Source organism: Perissodus microlepis, chromosome 9 (assembly GCF_051167445.1).
Source record: "Perissodus microlepis isolate ML-2025 ecotype Zambia chromosome 9, ASM5116744v1, whole genome shotgun sequence".
In the NCBI taxonomy this organism is placed as follows: Eukaryota; Metazoa; Chordata; class Actinopteri; order Cichliformes; family Cichlidae; genus Perissodus; species Perissodus microlepis.
The window spans coordinates 16,841,670-16,860,895 of NC_140469.1; the positions used below are offsets into that span (position 1 = coordinate 16,841,670).

Genomic DNA, 19,226 nt, shown 5'->3' on the forward strand with positions numbered 1-19,226 from the left:
AGGTCTAGTTCTGTTGATCACTGGTTTTGGTCTGTGAGTAAAGGCTGAAATATCTGGAGGAAGCTCACATTTACAACGAGCACTTTCAAATTCAACAAAGAAAGGCCTTGGAGAGGTGCTTAATCAGCAATCTCTGTAATGTGCACAAACTAGGAGAGTCTTGTACTACCCTGCACACCCCTGTAGGAAATGGTGAGGGCAAGCAGTTCAATGGAACCCTTCCTAAACCATTCACTCTCTCCCAGTGCTGCTGAAAGAGGATTGGGTCTCCTCAACAAATCTATTTTTTAATAAAACCACATCCCGTCAAATCAGATCGGTCCCAATAACCCATTTGTCATCACAGGGTTGCATCTCCACCTATCAGAGTTACAGTTTAAGCAACAGTAAACTATGGCTGCTGTACAATCCAGTCCTGCTCTGAGTGCATCTACAGTGCAGGGAGGTTTGCCACTGCTTCTTCCCTCATTGGATCAACCCAGTTCCGGCAAGTTGGCTGTGCAGCAGACCGTGTCTTTTACTGCTGGTAAATATTCTCCAGGACCTGTAACTAATCCAGTCAGCCATTTTCATAGCCTAGGTGCTTGCCTTCTCTTCTTCTTGAATCACAGTTGAGGGTGATAGTACAAATGTGGGGGGTGGATATACACTATTTCCTGCTTCTTGGTCATTCTTGAATCCTCTGCAGGACTAGTCAGGGCAATAATCTATTACTTATCCATGCAGCTGCCCTAACAAAGAAGCCTCGTGTTGTTTTCTTCTTGTTGCTGGCAGCCAGGCCTGAGAGATTGAAGTGAATATTTTGAAAAGAAGAACAAAATGTAATATTACTTCTTTTGACTTAGAGAAAAAAAAACTATTTGTATTGAAACTAATCTCTCCTTTGCTCACAAATAAAATCTGGGCCAAAGTGTATCATGTTATCTCTCCTGTAACATTGTATCTCCAAAAAAAAAAAAAAAGTCTGCACAACTAGATAAGTGTAGACAAAAAACCTTTTCATGAGCAATTCAGTTGAAGTCCAGCACACTATGTGCTCACTGCTGGGATATTGCTTGAATTACAAGGTTTCAGTCAGGAAGCCTATTGGCAGCATCTATGCATTTTCCTATGTTACCTCAGAAAGATCTTCCTGATTGAGGATTCCAACAGGAAGCAAAACAGTTCCATTTAGGAGGGACAGAGAGGCATCCTGGGATAATTCTCCATCGCCCAGCAGACAGTTTTGTGTGATCAGGTAAGGCCAATATTTCAACCCTGTTTGCATTCATCTGTGGTCTTTTCCTGTGTTTCTAGTTGGAGGTGCTGTATTTCACCCATGAAGGCAGTTTACCTATTCGATGTATGGAGTAAGTTACATTACCAGTACTTTCTTAACATGACCTCACTTTTATAGCTAAAGGCAAGTTGAGTCCTGTTATTCTGCTTGTGTGTGGATCACTTTGTGCAGATAAGGCGCATTCTTTCTCAAGCCAGTTTCGCTCTCCTGGCTCCCAAGTCTGTGCACCGCCAGAGCAATCTTGCTTAAAGTCTGTTGTCACTGTGATCATATGCAAACGTTCTTTTTGTTTTGTTTGATGCTGGTCTCAGGTGATCAAAGGTTTATTTGTAAGATCCAGCTGTGATTACGTACTTGCATTTTGCTTTTATTTTTTTGTCTTGAATGCTGCTGGCGGTGGTCCTCCTTTGTTGTACAGCAGTGGTGTGTTGTTTGCAGCATCGCGTTGTGTTGTGAGTGTGTGAGGATCGCCTCTTCATCTTCCTCAGTTCCTGCTCAGCTGGTGAGCTATATCCTTGCTTTTTAATCCTCATTACCTCTGAAGCCTATATGATTATGTGTTTATCACATTGGTTTCACTCTAACTCGTCAATTTAAAATTGAATCTCTGTTTAGGTATTAAGCCGCCTGCCGAGGATGTTTGCACAGCATCATAGTGATTAACCTTAACCATGTATGTGGCGCTGTTGCAGTGACAACATTTCCCCAGATACCATCAAAACAAATATTTGGCCGCAACTAAACATGATTACAGGTAAGTGAGAGTATTTCAAGGTCCTGCAACATTGGTGGTAATCACAGACTTGCAATCAAGATTTTTGTAGTTGGTCAGAGCTAAATGTTGAGTTATGAAGCACAGTTCAGAAATACAGTCTGAGGAACCTCAGATAGGCCTATCATGTTTAACTGACTTGCGGGAGAAAATAAATGTAAGAAATAACATGTGTGTCCCAATAATGACACAGTTTGTATTTGAACTTTATTCTTTTTTGAAATTGCTTACATTTCTTTTAGTTTAAAACTAAAATGTGCCATAATATTTCTATTTTATATTAAGGAGCTCAGTGAAAAGACTTCTTTTCTTAAGGACACATTTATGTTGAGTTTCCTCTTTTTCCCTGACCTTTTTTTTTTCTTTTTAATAATAGTTTGAATAATTGTTTAAACTAAAGATTCAGTTTTCTATCTCTCCAGCTGTTCTGCTGCTGTGTGCTGTCGGGCTGCTCTGCTCTGATGATGTGAAGACTCCAGTCTGTGTATCCAGTCGTGAGGTAAGAGCTGTTTTAACTAAACACTGAATTCTTTGATAAGCCCCTGTTGAACAGTCATAACTCACATTGATATAGTATGGGATTGATCTAGTAATCAGTGATTATTTTACAGTTTCCTAATAAAGAGGAATTAAATGTTGGCTCTTGTTTTTCAGGCAGCATGTTTGCTACCAGCTGATTATCTGAATCCATCTGGTCCCATCAGTAAAGTTTTGGCTGTGGGTAAGAAACTCATCATCTCCCTGGAGGGCCTCTCTGAATCTCTTGTCTGCCACTGGATCAGAGGAGAAGAACGACTAATAATAGTGTAAGTGACCGTCTGTGTTTCTGTTTGGGTGCTTTATCTTTATGTAATAAAACTGAGATGTTTCCTTTAACCTCAGCAGAAATGGGAGTCAGTCCATGGTCACATCACCGCTTTCTGAGACAGATTCAGGGGAGTACACTCTGACCTGTGAATCTAACAATGCCACCATGTTTTCCACGACTGTGATTCTTCATGTAATGAGTGAGTAACAGCTTCTCACCTTATTTCTTCTACAATACTCAAACAATCTCTGTTTGATGATCAATGAGTGATAATACAATTAATTTAACTGTTTTCTTTGATGTTGTTTAGAATGTCCAACAAAACCACAGCTGATGCTCGATGGTGTTGACGTGTCTGATACTTCTCCCCTTTTTAAGTGTGTCTCTGTGGGTTTCCCAAATCCCACAATTACCTGGTCTGGGTAAGATGTTGTCCTTTACATTTGTATGCAAACTTTAGAATAGCAGCACTTCTTCTGTCTCATTTTAGACTGGATCATTTAGAGGGACACTTTGTTGGGATCTGTGGTTAGGATAGAGTATCAGACAGCACAAGAAAACAGCAGGTAAGTTGAGGGGGGGGGTTTCTCAGGGAAAAGTGGAACATTCACATAAGCAAAGGAGCCAGGCTTCACTGTTTGTAGTTCAACTATCCAGCAAAAGAGTCTGCCACTATCTTACGTACGGCTACAAATGAGGATATCAGGAACATGTATGTGATTTTTCGCACAGAGGGCAGCAACACGAGACGAGTACCACACCTGCAAAAAAAAACACCACCCCAAAACCCAACTCCCACCACCACACACATACAGATAGTTAAGAAGAGAGAGTGAGTGTGCAAGAAGAAAGAAAGTGGTCAAGACTGAGGGACTATGACAGTTTCCCACCACTCATAATGTGATTTTTCTCTGTTTGAACAGGAACAAGAATAGTGATGAGGCAAAGATGTTTAAGGGAAGTGACGGAAGGACAGAGAGCAAAGTATCAAGCACTGAATATTATAATACAGGAATGATGTGCTGTGCAACCAATACTGAAGGACAAGAGTGCTCCCAACTGTATGACTACGGTAACTGGTTAGAAATTAATTAATAAGATGTTAAATAAATCCACAAAGAACGTGTCCATATATTGTTACAGGAGTTAATTTGAGTAAAATATGGTTCAAATAACTTCACTTCAAGAAGATCCTGAGATTCACTAACTAATCTCTGAAAAGCAAATATTTCTTACTTGAGGCCCTGATGTGTGTTTCAGACTTACAGAGCAGTGTAATGAACAAAGATGAGGTATCTACTGTCACCCTGAGCGAAGGTCAGTCTCTGCTGCTTCGCTGCAGAGTTACAGGATACAGTCTGAGATCACCTGTGTGGGAGAAAGGAGGAAAACAGCTCAATGCCAGGACATTTTCATGTACACCAGAGAAGGATGAGGAGGTACAGTAATGTCCTGTAATCAGGGAGAGTTTCCTTAAACTTTCTTGTTATGTTTGTCAGAAAACTGACCGACTTCTTTAATATTCCTCAGTCTGAGACACAAAGTACTTCATTGATAATCATCCTGCAAATGATCATTATTATGTTTTTTTTTCTTCCAGATGTGCATTAAAAATGACTCACATTTCGGTGTTCAGATGGCCTACCTGTCCATCAGATCAGTGAGAGAGGAGCACAGAGGCACATACACCTGCACGAGTACAGATAAAAACTCAAAGTCTGTTCATGTTCATGTCTCAGGTCAGTAGACTTCATTTCATGTCATTATTATTTGAAACTGTTCCCACTGAATAAATCTGGCTTATTCTTGTGTTTCCTCAGATGAAGGTTTCCTCTCTGCACAGCTGGATGAGACCAAGATCATATCAGCTCAGGAGGCATCCAGCACCTGCTTGCAGGCCACTGTTTCCTACCATCCTGTTCTCCAGCACTGTTCCTGGGAGACTCCTGACAAAAACAGGACTAAATGTGTCAGGGAGACATGGGTAACACAGCACAGGTACTTCAATGAAGCAAACTGTCATCATATGGAAGTGTAAAATTATCCATTCATTCATGTTTTTCATGAGCAGCAACAGAGAACTGCTGCTGTCAGGTGTAATCATGTGATATGAGGACTGTAATGAACTGTTTCTCAGGACTGTGAAGCTTTGTGATCGACTCATATCAGGAGATTATAAGTTACACCTGGAGGCTGGAGGACAAAAGGAAACAAAGACCATATCAGTGTGTGTTGTAGGTGGGTTAATGTAACCTTTGTTACAGTTGTATTATTACTTAAATTTAATTATAATTTATATTTAAAATGTGAGATTGTTTGACATCATCTGATTTTTGTTCCAGATGAACCAAAGTTCAACTTCTTGTTTAATAAGGATGATGGTACCCTCAACCTTGAGACTGTCAGTCTGTTGCCAGCAAACTATACCTGGATGTTTTGCTCTGAGTCCAATCACAGGTATGATTACCTGCACAGCCGTTCAGCTCAGAGAGCATTTTAGCTCTGATTATTTAAACTCCTTTTATTTTGTTTCACTGCAGCTGTGAAAGAGACTCATCCTGGGATGAGGTCCCAAATGCATTTAAAGCAGACTCTGATGTTTCCTGCAACAAGCCAATCAAGAGCTCAGTGGGACGAGACCTCGGGGATGGACATCATTTAAAGTTTTGTCTGACAAACTCAGTTGGCTCCTGGTGCCAAAGTTACCACATAATCATCCCACCTGCAGTCCAGTACTCTATAGGTAATAAAGAGTATTTGCATCAGAAAATATTTGATGAAATTCATTTAAAGCTGTCATGCTCACATTGTCGTTTGTAGGTAAACAACCTCAGGATATCATATTCCTGTTGAAAGCAGGCAATATAACTCTCTTTCTGGCTCTGGTAGTAGTCAGCACAGTGCTCATATTCTTCATCAAAAATAAGGTAAATATATTCAGCTTTTTTAACAAACACAAATAGAAGAGGGCACCAAGTCATTTGTCTTTGCAATATAAACCTCAGTATCAGCCTTCGAGGGAGATTAATTGAATCTTTCATGGTTTTTGTTTGTTTCATAAGAGTTTGGTATCTCTGTCACAGTAATGTATTTGTGTAGCACTTTTTAAAACACATTTATAAAGTGTTTCGCACTCAGGATAAAGCTGTCATATCCAACAATGGTCATGTTTTCAGAAGACTGTTCAGTTTTTAAAAGGTTTATTTTACAGAATTTCAGATCAACAGGGGAGAGTCTGGAGCTACAAGAGTCTCGGGTGAGTGTGTGTTCACCGAACGAGAACGGTCTTCTGCTAGAGAAAAACAGATGAGAGATATTTTATTGGGATGAGGATTTGAGGTTTTACTTGAATATTTTTCCAGAGTAGCTGGAGGAGTAAGTAGAAGGTCAGAGTCTAGGGAGTCACTAAGGATTCAAACAAAAATTACAGAGATAGTTTACTGCAGCCAATGCCACAAGAACCTGACAAGGAGCGTAGGCTTGAGCTGCTGCTTAAATACATGGAGGTAATAAACTGATGTGAAACAGGTGTGTTGGCTACAGCAGTACCAACCTATCTCCACTTAAAAGCAGAGGAAAGAGGAGACACTACACTCATTGGATATAAACTATGGTCAAAAATAATGCGGAAAGATGAAGGAAAAGCTAATCTGTAAAAACAAGTTTTCAGCAGCGAGTTAAGTTCAGCAAAGCTGATTGCCAAACAGACGATAAGAAGACATCTCATTAGTGATAGCATTGAAGCATTCATGGAGGTGGGAGAGGCTGCTGAGGCTAAACAGAAAAGCCCAGCTGTGTGTTGTCAGCATAGCAAATGAAAGCAGACGTGGTCCAAGGATTGAACCCTGAGGGACTCCACATATGCGAGAAGCACAAAAGCACCATTATCATTGAGTCATACTGCCTCTTTTTTTTTTCAGCTCCATCATCCAGCTCTCAACCAGACTTCCTGCCGCTACAGGAATGCATCGACCACTGCAGACATTTCTGAGGGATAAAACAGAAAAAAGACACTGCTGGCTGGTCTTTACTTACACATCTGAGTCAGACATTTAAGCAGCTGAGGACGATCTGCAACCATCAGATACAGAGTGATCACCTATATAACATTTTATGCATACAAAATGTTACACAATAATAATCTCTTAAAATTTAGACCAGAATGAATTTTCTTTGCATTTTATTCAAATATAATAAGCATTTAATAATTTCAGGTGGAACTGGGGAAAACATATTTAGCCTATGTTTATCATACTTTCCATAATGTATTACAGTCTTTATCCATATACTCCAACTTGAGCAAAATGCATGAAGGAAGTGAGGTCTGAATGTGAACAAAATTATTTTTGTATGTAAGTTTCATAAGATGTAGTTTTCTTTAACAGGGTTGTAAATATTCTAAATATAAATATACATAATATATCTGGGTTTATATATATATATATATATATATATATATATATATATATATATATATATATATATATATATATATATATATATATATATATAGCATTATACCTGAAGTACAATATGTTTTATTCATTAAAAGAAAAGCTTGTAATCATATATTTGTGTTAATCATGTGTATGTGTCTATTTTATTTTGGTCCCAAGAGAAAAGCAATCTAACTTTTATGAGAAGGTAAGAAGTGACTTTTATTCAAGTCAAAGTACTTCGCATCAAAATGTGTGAAACGTGATGACGTTTACACGTGAAGCCACTCGTCGATTTCTACAAAAGGATTGAGAAAAACAAATAACAGAAAGCGAAACTGTACCATTTCCACTTAGGAGGGGCAGTGAGGCAGACTTCTCCAGATTAGGCAGCCAGCTTTGGGTGAGCAGATACTTTCAACGTTTCAACCTTGTTTGTACTCATCTTTGCTCTTTTCCTGTGTTTCTAGTTAGAGATGCTGTATTCCGTCTGTGAAGCTATTTATCTATCGGATGTATGGAGAAAGCGTCTCGTTATGATCCAGCTGTGATTAATTACTTGTGTTTGTTTTTCCTTTGATATTATTAAGATATTATTAACTGTTTTGTCTTGTTCGTGGATATTGCTGGTGCTCTGTGAGTGTGCGAGGACCCCTCCATCAAATCCTGCCCGCCTGGTGCGCAATATCCTCGCTTCTTGTCGTGTTTTTCCACCATCATAGTGACTAGCCTTTTTCATTTCCTTGGGATGAAATTCCCATATAGGTGGCACTGTTGCAGCAACAAATTTTCCTTGTGTCATTCTAATACATTTTGAAGAGGTTTTAGTACAAATTTAGTTCAGTTACAAAATATAAGCTTCGTTTGTTTTATTTTTATTTATTTATTTATTTTAAAGCAAACATTTAATCAGGAAATCAATTTTTGGGAAACTCTAATTCAGATCTTGCCAGTGGTGATGGTTTTACTGCTGCTTAATGAAGGAGGATTAAATGTTGGCTCTTGTTTTTCAGGCAGCATGTTTGACACCAGCTGATTATCTGAATCCATCTGGTCCCATCACCAAAGTGTTAGCAGTGGGTAAGAAACTCATCATCTCCCTGGAGGGCCTCTCTGGATCTCCTGTCTGCCACTGGATCAGAGGAGAAGACCGAGTAATGACAGTGTAAGTGACCGTCTGTGTTTCTGTTTGGGTGCTTTATCTTTATGTAATAAAACTGAGATGTTTCCTTTAACCTCAGCAGAAATGGGAGTCAGTCCATGGTCACATCACAGCTTTCTGAGACAGATTCAGGGGAGTACACTCTGACCTGTGAATCTAACAATGCCACCATGTTTTCCACGACTGTGATTCTTCATGTTGTAATGAGTGAGTAACAGCTTCTCACCTTCTTTCTTCTACAATACTCACACAATCTCTGTTTGATCATAAATTAGTGATAATAAAATGAATTTAAATTTTCTTTGATGTTTAGAACGTCCAACAAAACCACAGCTGATGCTCGATGGTGTTGACGTCTCGGATTCTTCCCCACTTTTTAAGTGCATCTCTGAAGGTTTCCCCAAACCCACAATCAAATGGTCTGGGTAAGATGTTGTCCTTTACATTTGTATGTAAACTTTAGAATAGCAGCACTTCTTAATGTCTGATTTTAGACTGAATCATTTGGAGAGATGCTTTATTTTGGTGGGTGGTTGGGATAAATGGGTATTAGACAAGCTTTGATAATAATGTTTGTCAAAGACACAGCGCTCTGAAAATATAATTTTACAGCACTAACATTTTTTTCTCTGTTTGAACAGCAAGAAGCATGAACAGAGTTTAAAGGGAAGCGACAGAAAGACAGAGCGCACAATATCAAGCACTGAATATTATGATAGAGGAATGATGTGCTGTGCAACCAATGCTGAAGGACAAGAGTGCTCCCAACTGTATGACTACAGTAACTGGATTTAAATTCATTCATAAAAAATTTAATACATCCATAAAGAATTTATCCATAAATTATTACAGGATGTAATTTGAGTAAATTTGGTTCAAATACTTGAAAAAACAATGTTTACTCAGACATTAACTAACTGATCTCAGAGAAGCAAATGACAAATTCTGCCTGAAAAATATATTTTTGACTTGAGGCCCTGATGTGTGTTTCAGACTTACAGAGCAGCGTGATGAACAAAGATGAGGTATCTACTGTCACCCTGAGCGAAGGGCAGTCTCTGCTGCTTCGCTGCAGAGTAACAGGATACAGTCTGAGATCACCTGTGTGGGAGAAAGGAGGAAAACAGCTCCATGACAGGACACTGTCACGTAAACCAGAGAAGGATGAGGAGGTACAGTAATGTCCTGTAATCAGTGAAAGTTTCCTTAAACTGCCTTGTTATGTTTGTCAAAAAACTGACCGACCTTTTTAATATTCCTCAGTCTGAGACACAAAGTACTTCACTGATAATCATCCTGCAAATGATCATTATTATGTTTTTTTTTTTCTTCCAGATGTGCATTAAAAATGACTCACATTTCGGTGTTCAGATGGCCTACCTGTCCATCAGATCAGTGAGAGAGGAGCACACGGGCACATACACCTGCACGAGTACAGATAAAAACTCAAAGTCTGTTCATGTTAATGTCTCAGGTCAGTAGACTTCATTTCATGTCATTATTATTTGAAACTGTTCCCACTGAATAAATCTGGTTTATTCTTGTGTTTCCTCAGATGAAGGTTTCCTCTCTGCACAGCTGGATGAGACCAAGATCATATCAGCTCAGGAGGCATCCAGCACCTGCTTGCAGGCCACTGTTTCCTACCATCCTGTTCTCCAGCACTGTTCCTGGGAGACTCCTGACAAAAACAGGACTAAATGTGTCAGGGAGACATGGGTAACACAGCACAGGTACTTCAATGACGCAACCTGTCATCATGTAGAAGTGTAAAAATATCCATTCATTCATGTTTTTCATGAGCAGCAACAGAGAACTGCTGTAATGAACTGTTTCTCAGGACTGTGAAGCTTTGTGATCGACTCATATCAGGAGATTATAAGTTACACCTGGAGGCTGGAGGACAAAAGGAAACAAAGACCATATCAGTGTGTGTTGTAGGTGGGTTAATGTAATCTTTGTTACATTTTTATTGGTTTCTAAATGTAATTATGTTTGACATCGTTTGATTTTGTTCCAGATGAACCAAAGTTCAACTTCTTGTTTAATAAGGATGATGGTACCCTCAACCTTGAGACTGTCAGTCTGGTGCCAGCAAACTATACCTGGATGTTTTGCTCTGAGTTCAATCACAGGTATGATTACCTGCACAGCCGTTCAGCTCAGAGAGCATTTTAACTCTGATCATTTAAACTCCTTTTACTTTGTTTCATTGCAGCTGTGAAACAGACTCATCCTTGGATGAGGTCCCAAATGCCTCTAAAACAGTCTCTAATTTTTCCTGCAACAAGACGATCAAGAGCTCAGTGAGCAAAGACGTGTTAAAAGGAGACCGAATCAGGTTTTGCCTGACAAACTTAGTGGGCTCCTGGTGCCAAACCCATTACCCAGTATTCTCTAAAGGTACAAAGAACTTTTTATTTACATTACTTTTTAATAAAACGTCAATTATTAATTAATCAATTATTAATTAATCAATTATTATTATTATTATTGTCCTTGTATTTCTATATTATAGGGGGTCTACCTACTTATAACAACATGATGGTGCTAAAAGTAGGCAGTTTGCTTCTCCTGCTGACTTGGCTGTAGTCAGTGCAGTGCTCATGTTCCTCATCAAAAATAAGGTATATATTTAATCTTTTTTTAAAAACACAATAAAAAACACAGCTCATCATCACTGTGTGACCAGCTAGTACACTGAGAGCAGAAGGTCAGCGTGTTTTTTATAGATTCTGAAGAAAAGTTTAACATTTTCTCCGCCGCAGCTGAACAAAGAACCATTATCATCTCACTCCTTCTTTTCTTTCAGCTGTTGTAACACCATAACCACCAGACCTTAAGCGACTGCAATCCACTGACCACTGTGGACATTTGAGTTAAACAGAAAATTAGACTGGTTACTGACACATCTGAGGTCAGACATCTGAGAACGATCTTCTGCAACCATCATGTTACAAAATGTTTCTATATACAACTCAAACAAGCTGTGTTTTACTATAACATCATCTAATAATTTTATAAACTGCAAAGTTTTATAATATGCAAATTTCCCTAAAAAATCTTAATTTTTCTAAAGAAAGTATTTTAGATCTGGCTGCAAAACAATTTCCTACAAAATAAGTGGCACTAGATTTATCAGATAAGATATTGTTACTAAAAAAATTATCTTTCTTATTTTTAAACACCCATCAATGATTGCAAACATTTTATTTATTTAGTTTGTAGATTCTTATTTTTATAGACTTTATATGCTGTATACTTTATATACTGTATTCTGGCATATGTCTGTATTATACATACATTATGCAGTAAAAGTTGCTTTACTCATTCATAATAAAATTGATAATTACAATGTAATATCATGGGTCATATATTTATGTTGAGTATGTGTCTGTGTGTTTCTTATTTTGATCCCAAGAGAAAAACAATTAACTTTTATAAGAAGGTAAAATATCAAAGATTAGAAAAAAGTTTTTTCCTAGCTGTGTTCTACTTAAAAGTAGATTTTACTAAATGACAGTAATCAAATAAATTTTTTAATGTTTCCTTTTTTAAAGTGGCGGAACTAGAAAACTTTAAATGGAGGCAAATGAGGGGCAAGAGGTCTAGGCAGGGTGGCACATACCTGTTCAGTAAAGCATGTAAAAATATGTAAATAGAGTCAACAAAATATCCACAAAGACACTTTAAAACTATCTATTGTATCATTATCGTCATTATCGGTTCTAAGAAAACAAAGATTGTAGGTAGGTTTACACAATTAGTTTTAGCCATTCAGACTTAAAGAGCCTCGTTCAGGAAATGTGATCCCCTGAATTTGTCTGAAAATGCCATCATTTTCAGTGCAGGTCTTTTAGCTTACGTAAAATTTTCCTGCAGCTCTATCGCTACAGGCTATTCTCATGTAGAGGATCTGTCTACTTCTTCCACCACTGAAGCCGTCGCGCTGTTTTAATGGATAGCCGTCTGATTTATATTCTTTGCTGACCTTTGTTCAGCGCTAGGGGACGCCAGAGCTCAGAATTGTAATGCTGAATAAGGACCCTGCAGCTAAAATTTAAATCACTGTTTTCCTCCTATTTTACACTCAGCCAACTGTTCTTTCCAGTGTCAGATGATAGTTTCCATAAGAAAATATTAACCACTGCCAGACTATCCGGGGAGGGTGGGGGGGGGGGTGTTCTGTGTGTCCAGCGGTGCGTTAACCCTTGTTGCAAAGTGTTGCGTAAAGGTCAACAAACACTGCCTGTGGCACCACTGAAGACTGTTCCCATAAGTCATGGACATTTCAGCTGTAAATGCTCTTTCTTACGAGGATTTTGTGAACACTTTCGGTAACGTGGTGGAGAAATGTCCTGTTATAACAGCCGCTGTGTGGTCGAGGCGTCCGTTTGTGAGTTTAAATGCTCTGGAGGATGCTATCAGTGACTTCATCGACGAGCTCCCAGAATCAGGTGATCCACGGAATTAGTTTATTAACATTTTTACCCTCTGTTCGGGTTAATTTTTACGCGTTTGTTTAATAAGTAGGCCTGTATCAGTTTAATGCTCTAAACTGACAGAAATGTTCGGTTTTATGTGCAGGTAAAGAGGGGATCCTAAGGTGTCACCCCGACCTGGCCGGCAGGGACCTGCAGAGAGACACCTTGACCCGGGAGTCGCGCCAGGAGCAGGCGGGAGCCGGAATGGACGCGCTGACCTCGGGGGAAGCCGAGCGCATGGCCCGTCTCAACGAGGAGTATAAAAAGCGCTTCGGCTTTCCATTTGTCATCTGCGCCCGGATGAACGACAAGGCGAACATCTTGCTGCAGCTGTCCGAGCGCTGCCAGAACGAGCGCGCAGTGGAGAGAGCGCGCGGCATCGAGGAGGTGAAGAAGATCTGCCGCTTGCGCCTCCAAAGTCTGCTGCTCACTGATGGCGCGAACAAATTATGAAATGCCGGAGGTTGAGTTTTGCGCCAGTTTGCCTCTAAACCTCATCACTCCCAGGCTCAAAGGCTGTGGTATATTTTAATTCTGAATGTATCCATAAAATCTCAATCAATAAAACATGTGGATCATTGATTCTAATTAACAATCTCCATAATACAGCTTAGTGTATATACAAGTGTACACTGATGTATGGAAAACAACAGCACTGATAATCATGTCTGTGGTCCGCTGTCGGGAAAGGAGTTCGTGAATTTGTTGTCTCCGCGTGCCATCTGGTGTTGAACCTACAGCAGAGGATGTCTGGCGATGAAGAAACGTCAGTAAATAAGTCCAGAATCAACAGACTGTGGACTCCAGTCAGGGGGCTTATGGTGGTCCAAGAGAAATTTCTGAGGGGTCCCTGTTAACGAGCACTTTACAGAAATACCCCCCCCCCCCCCCCCCCCCCCCAATCACCCTCAATCTTTTCAGAAAAAAAATATATGTACATGTTTCCTAAAACTTGGATTTGAGTTTCAGTCAAAGTTAAAATGATCCCTTAAATATGAGTTCAGGTCTGAGTCTTAAAAATCTTAAAGTCTTAAAAATATATATCCGCTGGATCTATGCGCTCTCTCTGGAGCCGGAGGCAGACAGACCGTGCAGAGGGGACACGGGGGGTGTGGTGGCGTGAGGTCCGTTTGAGGAGGAAACCCCTCCCGCGGCAGCCTCCCCCTGGTCCCCAGAGGTGATGGAGGAGTCCTGGTCGGGGTCGGCCCCCCTCGCCCTCCTCCGGTCCTCCTCCTTCTTCCACTTCATGCGCCTGTTCTGGAACCAGATCTTGATGTGGCGCTCGGTGAGGCTGAGGGTCAGCGCCAGCTCCACGCGCCTCGGCCTCGAGATGTAGCGGTTGAAAAGGAACTCCTTCTCGAGCTCCAGCAGCTGGGCGCGCGTGTACGCAGTCCTCGTGCGTTTGTTTTCTTCATTCTCAGTCATCACGTATGACCCTAAAACCACACGGAGAATTAACGCCCTTTAAAAACAATATGTAATAAAAATGAATTTTTATTAAAATCTGAAGCACTTCAAGTGTAAATTTACATTTTTAATTGTAAACTATGAAAAGTGTTTTTATTCATGTAAATAAAATAAAAAAATCTCGAAAATGAATGTAAAGAGGAATCTCCAGCCACTCTTTGTTTAACCAGTACTAACCAAATACTTGGCCAAAAAACAGGTGATTATTACGGGGGATTATTCAAACAGGTTTAATTTAGATTTTAGGGGTGAAGATTATTATAGATCACTTGTTTTAGAGATTAAATTAACATTTCCTTCAAGGACAAAACACATTTCCCAGTGCACGTGATCACCCAGAGCTGAAATTCAAGCAGATTAATTACTGTGCATATCATAAACCACAATCAGGAAGTCTTTTGTATTTGCTACAGTCACTGAAAGCTGTATATAAGTTTTAATTTTTTTTTAAGTATTTTCATATTGTTGAAGATAAAGACCGAAACAATAGAAGTTTTTAGACGCCTTAGAAGAATCCATTGACCGCTTCTTTAAAATAAATGAATTAATTAATTACGTCCACAACTCGATGAGATCCACGTTTTAATGAACTGACTGTTAAAAAATGATCTCTTCCATTTTCAATTATATTTTTTTTTACATTTAAAACAGTCAAGTAAAAAAAAGATTTAAAATATTATAGAAAAGTAATTATTGTCTTTATTTGCACGTTATCAGTCACGCATCAGTTAGTTTGAAGAGCTTCTAGAGCGTTTTATTTTACCTGAGGACCCTAAATTCCCTCATATAATTAGCTCATTTTGAACATCAATACAAGAAAGACTATTCATTCATTTATGACGTTGAATGTACAGCTAAATTTGTATTTAATACGCTCCAAATAATAATAATAATAATAAAAATACTGCATTTAATATACATTTATTGTCAAAGTGAAACTGAAATACGCCATCATGCAGACTATTTTTAATTAGATTTACATAGTCAAGTTGTTAGAAATTAATATGAATCATGTGAAGCCACTGATTATAATTATTGCCTATTTGTAAGGCACTAATTTATAGTTTCGATTCTGGGCATCATTCCCATTACCGTCGTTCATGCTGATTTTAAAAACTTTTGTTTTTTTTAAGTTCATAGTAACTGTTTCAAAATTTCATATATAATAAGTTTACACTGTCCATTAAGTATCTCAGAACAATAAAACAACGTGGGCCTGCTATATCAGAGTGTAAGTTATTCAGTTTCGACTTTATGAGAGTGGCTCGTTCATACATGACGCTTCTATTGAGAGTTCTTTAGGAGAGAGAATCAGAAGAAATATTTTCTGGGAATTTCATTCTGACATAAGAAAAGTACGAGAACTTTATTTGCTCTTTTTATTTTAACCAAAATATTTTTTTTCCTAACAAGGACACTGCTTTTACGCAAAACTCGCTGCACGTAAAGACTCTCCAAGTTTGTTGAAATTCAGTCCACTGAAAACTCTTCCCTAAAAAATACTTTCCTTAAAAAGTTCATTACATGTTAGAGTTTCTTTTTCTGTTCCACGTTATCAAGACCACATTAGAATTACAAACGATTTGGCAATATAAAAGACTATTATTAGTCTGCTCGTGGCTAAAGATAGCGTGATTTGTGAAAATGTTTTTGTACAAACAAAACTCACATTTTTGTGACGATAATACTCATATGAAGCAACCGCTCACCTCCCGGGCCGTTTACAAAAATGACTGACAGGTAAACTGAAACTCCCAGGATCGTATTGTTGGGGCCATGATGTCATTAAAGGCCTCAGAAGGAGTTAGTTGAAAGTTACTTGTTATGTAGCTAAATTGTGTAAACGTGACTGTCCCATATTTTAATTTGAAGCCCTCTTTGAACTCAGATTAAGAACTTTAACCCCCCTCAGTCAGATTCTGTAGTACGCTCATAATCACACTGTATACGCTGATTTGTTTGAGTGTTTACCTGCCCACTGTCCTTTCCAGGTGTGTGAGTGGGATTTAGTGGTTTTCATCCAGGGGAATGGCAGGTGATATCTGCTCTGTTCCACGGGGTCACTGTAGCCTGGAGGCGGCTGGAGGGTCTGCTGTTGCTGCTGGTGGTGGTGGAGGAGCTGGGGCACGCCAGGATCCTCCCGCATACTCGGCAAACTGTAAGTGGTAGCAATGTCAGGAAGGCCGGCCTGCTCCAAGGCTCCCATGGACGGCGGTGTGTAGACGGAGTGGACCTGCCTGCTCATGTAGAGGCAGGGTGGCGGGCTGCTGTGGCTGTAGTCATCACCCTGTGATCTCTGGTACGCGCAGGAGTCTTTAAAAACCTGAGAGGGATAAAAGTGATCTTCCCGATTCATGGCTGGCGAGGACCCGTGTCTGCAGGGGGGCCGTTTGCGCACACACACGCACCGTAACCTGCGCCCTACCTCGGCGTAAACCTTCAGCCCTACCTGCCTCAGGCGCAACTGCGAGGCCCTTACTGCTCCACACAGGTGTGTCACTCTGCCACCATGTGATCCTGTAGCGCCCAAGCCATTGGTTTCACTATTTGCTCAAAAACGGCAGGCCGATAGCTCCCAGTTTCCAGGATATTCTGCAGCTCTGTGAGCTTTTTTTTTTTTCCAGCCAACTGAACAACAGCGCGTAAATCAATGCTACTCTGTAAATACCGCAAGGTTTACCTGGCATCCACCTGTGTCTGACCCCAACAGCAGCAACAACAACAAAAACAGGTGACCGTGCAACTGCTCCCTCCGCATGTGGGGCAAAAGAGGGAGTTATTAATCAAGAGCGTCTGGAAGGAGCACGATTCTCACGCAAGGCAAGCTGGATTGTCCTCAAACAGCACAGCCATCGACATTTTATATGGATATATCTCTCGTGTGCACACTGAGGTTGATAAATCGATACGTATGGGCGCAAACATTGGTTGACCCGCCAGATAAGAGACGTGGATGGAGAAACAGTTGTCTTGGAAACTCTGGCGAAAAGCTCAAACACCACACACAACCCACTTTTTTCATTTATCTGCTTTTCCCCCCTCTAACGTTTAAAACGCGCCCATTATACTTTTGTAAATGCATCATTTAACACCATTTCGCACGCATGGGCCCACGGTCTCCGCACGCAGGTATCTTGGCGACAACAAACAAGAGCTCATGCGGCCACTTCGCTCGCCGCACTCTCGCCGGTGTTTGCTGGTCATTAGGCTTCAGCGGCGGCGTGTGCTCGCGCCATTAAATCAATTAGGCTGGAGTGACTGGACTGAACTCAATTAACAGCCGTGCGCGTGGAGCGTGTCTCCACAGCCCTCGAGCTCTCCGGTGTCGCCTTTACGCAACGCGGAGACGAACGCGATTTACTTATTTTTCAGGAAAAATTACAGGAAGATCGGGCTTTTACCTCGCTGGTGTGTATCAATAGACCGTATTTGCCCGGAGTTCTTCAGAAGCAATTATGCCACTTTCGACTGTATCTTAATGGGGCACTCAGCGATGCAATAAAGTTCAAGTAAACCAATTCTACACAAAACACCGCCTGCACTATGGCTTAATGGTGTTTATATTTGATTATTGTTTCAAAGAGGAAGGAAACAGTTAACCAGAGCCATTCTCCTCTACAGTGGAGACAACGTGATTTATGAAGCATGATGCGCCTCAGATGCACTTTAGCCAACTTTCAAGCTGCAGATTTTTTTTTTCCCCTTATGTAATGGCCTAAGCCAGGAGTGACACACGGCTGTAATTGAGCCATGTGTAATCAGGGCCAAAGAGCTTGACATTTGTCACGTTTATATAAAGCTGTGAAACAGTAAAAAATAAAAAGGAGGCTAAATGGAGAGGACACTGAAGGCTTCAGCAAACGTCCACCCATCCTCAAACCTTACAAAAGGTGAAAATACTGTATGTGTTAAAATACTTCACTGCCACACATAATCCTCTGGAGACCACTGAACCACAAGCACAGGCGCATGTAGGAGTGTCGGGAAAACAAAGTTTTTTTTCCTCTCTCCTTTGACAAACAAAACCCTTTGTGATAGCTGGTGTATACATGTCAAAAAGTTGGACAGGCGATATCATGTGCTTACCCAGTGGCGACTGCAGCGTGGCCTATGTAAACATCATGGCTAGTGAATAATAACAGAAAAATGGTAATGACATTATGATTGAAACAAAGCCTGCTCTTATGGGCGAAGCATAACTGCATCAAACTATGATGAAGAGAATGAAGAACATAAACGTGTGGGATGTGTTATTCAGACAAAAGTTTACTGGGGGGGGGGGGGCAGCAACTGAACCCATCATGAGAGACAATTATCCACCTTTACAATCCGGTGTAACAAGAACTTAAAGTTTCGTGTAGCTCATTCTGAGCAAAGTCAGCAGATTCTCTCAGGTTTAAGTCCACACACACACACACACACACAGTTGGGCTATTTTAACTCGTGGAGTTTGTGTGTGTGTGCGCGTCTTTGTCTCGGCTCGGTCTATCAGTGTGTCTCCGTTCTCTGTCGCCTCCGTGGCGTCTGTCTTTGTCTCTATCCAGCTTCTTATCTCTGTCTCTGCCGCCGTCCCTGTGATGATGTTTATGATCAATGTGGCCTCCATTACTCTTGTGATCTCTGGGAGGTGTCCTGCTGCGGCCTCTGTCTGGGGAATCGCTCCTCAGGCGCCCCCTTGCGGTGGAGTGTCCGGCTCCGGGCTCGCCAGTGCGGCGCTGCAGGCCGGTGGAGCGCAGCGTGTTGAGGAGGAAGCGTTTGTTGGTGCTTCGCAGAGGACATTTCAACCTGAAAGAGAAAGTAAAGGACATGAGAGGTTAG

General features: G+C 40.5%; 5 protein-coding genes across 6 annotated transcripts in view; 3 read left to right on the forward strand and 2 right to left on the reverse strand.

The window, feature by feature from the left end:
* Positions 1–1,233: 1,233 nt before the first annotated feature.
* Positions 1,234–7,279, forward strand: LOC146380308 (receptor-type tyrosine-protein kinase FLT3-like). Its single transcript, XM_084940367.1, has 16 exons — positions 1,234–1,781; positions 1,895–2,033; positions 2,474–2,550; positions 2,706–2,857; positions 2,937–3,058; positions 3,170–3,281; positions 3,783–3,931; positions 4,120–4,298; positions 4,460–4,598; positions 4,680–4,857; positions 4,997–5,097; positions 5,202–5,316; positions 5,400–5,602; positions 5,680–5,786; positions 6,071–6,115; positions 6,780–7,279. The coding sequence occupies exons 2-16, from the start codon at positions 1,955–1,957 to the stop codon at positions 6,855–6,857; spliced, it is 1,836 nt and encodes a 611-aa protein (XP_084796493.1). The 5' UTR covers positions 1,234–1,781; positions 1,895–1,954; the 3' UTR covers positions 6,858–7,279.
* On the forward strand, positions 7,164–11,776 carry LOC146380309 (receptor-type tyrosine-protein kinase FLT3-like). The gene is made up of 14 exons (XM_084939938.1): positions 7,164–7,176; positions 7,610–7,698; positions 8,309–8,460; positions 8,537–8,664; positions 8,771–8,882; positions 9,099–9,238; positions 9,451–9,629; positions 9,793–9,931; positions 10,013–10,190; positions 10,298–10,398; positions 10,478–10,592; positions 10,676–10,860; positions 10,976–11,084; positions 11,270–11,776. Exons 1-13 carry the CDS (start codon positions 7,164–7,166, stop codon positions 11,047–11,049), a joined length of 1,605 nt encoding a protein of 534 aa, XP_084796064.1. The 3' UTR covers positions 11,050–11,084; positions 11,270–11,776.
* An 878-nt stretch (positions 11,777–12,654) lies between these two features.
* Positions 12,655–13,835, forward strand: urad (ureidoimidazoline (2-oxo-4-hydroxy-4-carboxy-5-) decarboxylase). Its single transcript, XM_084939296.1, has 2 exons — positions 12,655–12,914; positions 13,045–13,835. Exons 1-2 carry the CDS (start codon positions 12,740–12,742, stop codon positions 13,392–13,394), a joined length of 525 nt encoding a protein of 174 aa, XP_084795422.1. The 5' UTR covers positions 12,655–12,739; the 3' UTR covers positions 13,395–13,835.
* On the reverse strand, positions 13,827–17,895 carry pdx1 (pancreatic and duodenal homeobox 1). The gene is made up of 2 exons (XM_084939295.1): positions 16,380–17,895; positions 13,827–14,377 (listed from the first exon to the last, which is right to left on the reverse strand). The coding sequence occupies exons 1-2, from the start codon at positions 16,762–16,764 to the stop codon at positions 13,995–13,997; spliced, it is 768 nt and encodes a 255-aa protein (XP_084795421.1). The 5' UTR covers positions 16,765–17,895; the 3' UTR covers positions 13,827–13,994.
* Positions 17,896–18,181: 286 nt separating this feature from the next.
* The window catches only part of LOC146380312 (uncharacterized), a 5,136-nt gene continuing 4,091 nt past the window's right edge, over positions 18,182–19,226 (reverse strand). For both annotated transcript variants that reach the window (XM_084939298.1, XM_084939297.1), the window contains exon 3: positions 18,182–19,193. In XM_084939298.1, the coding sequence (XP_084795424.1) occupies positions 18,845–19,193 (349 nt within the window). In that variant the 3' untranslated portion in view covers positions 18,182–18,844. The remainder of the gene's footprint in view (positions 19,194–19,226) is intronic.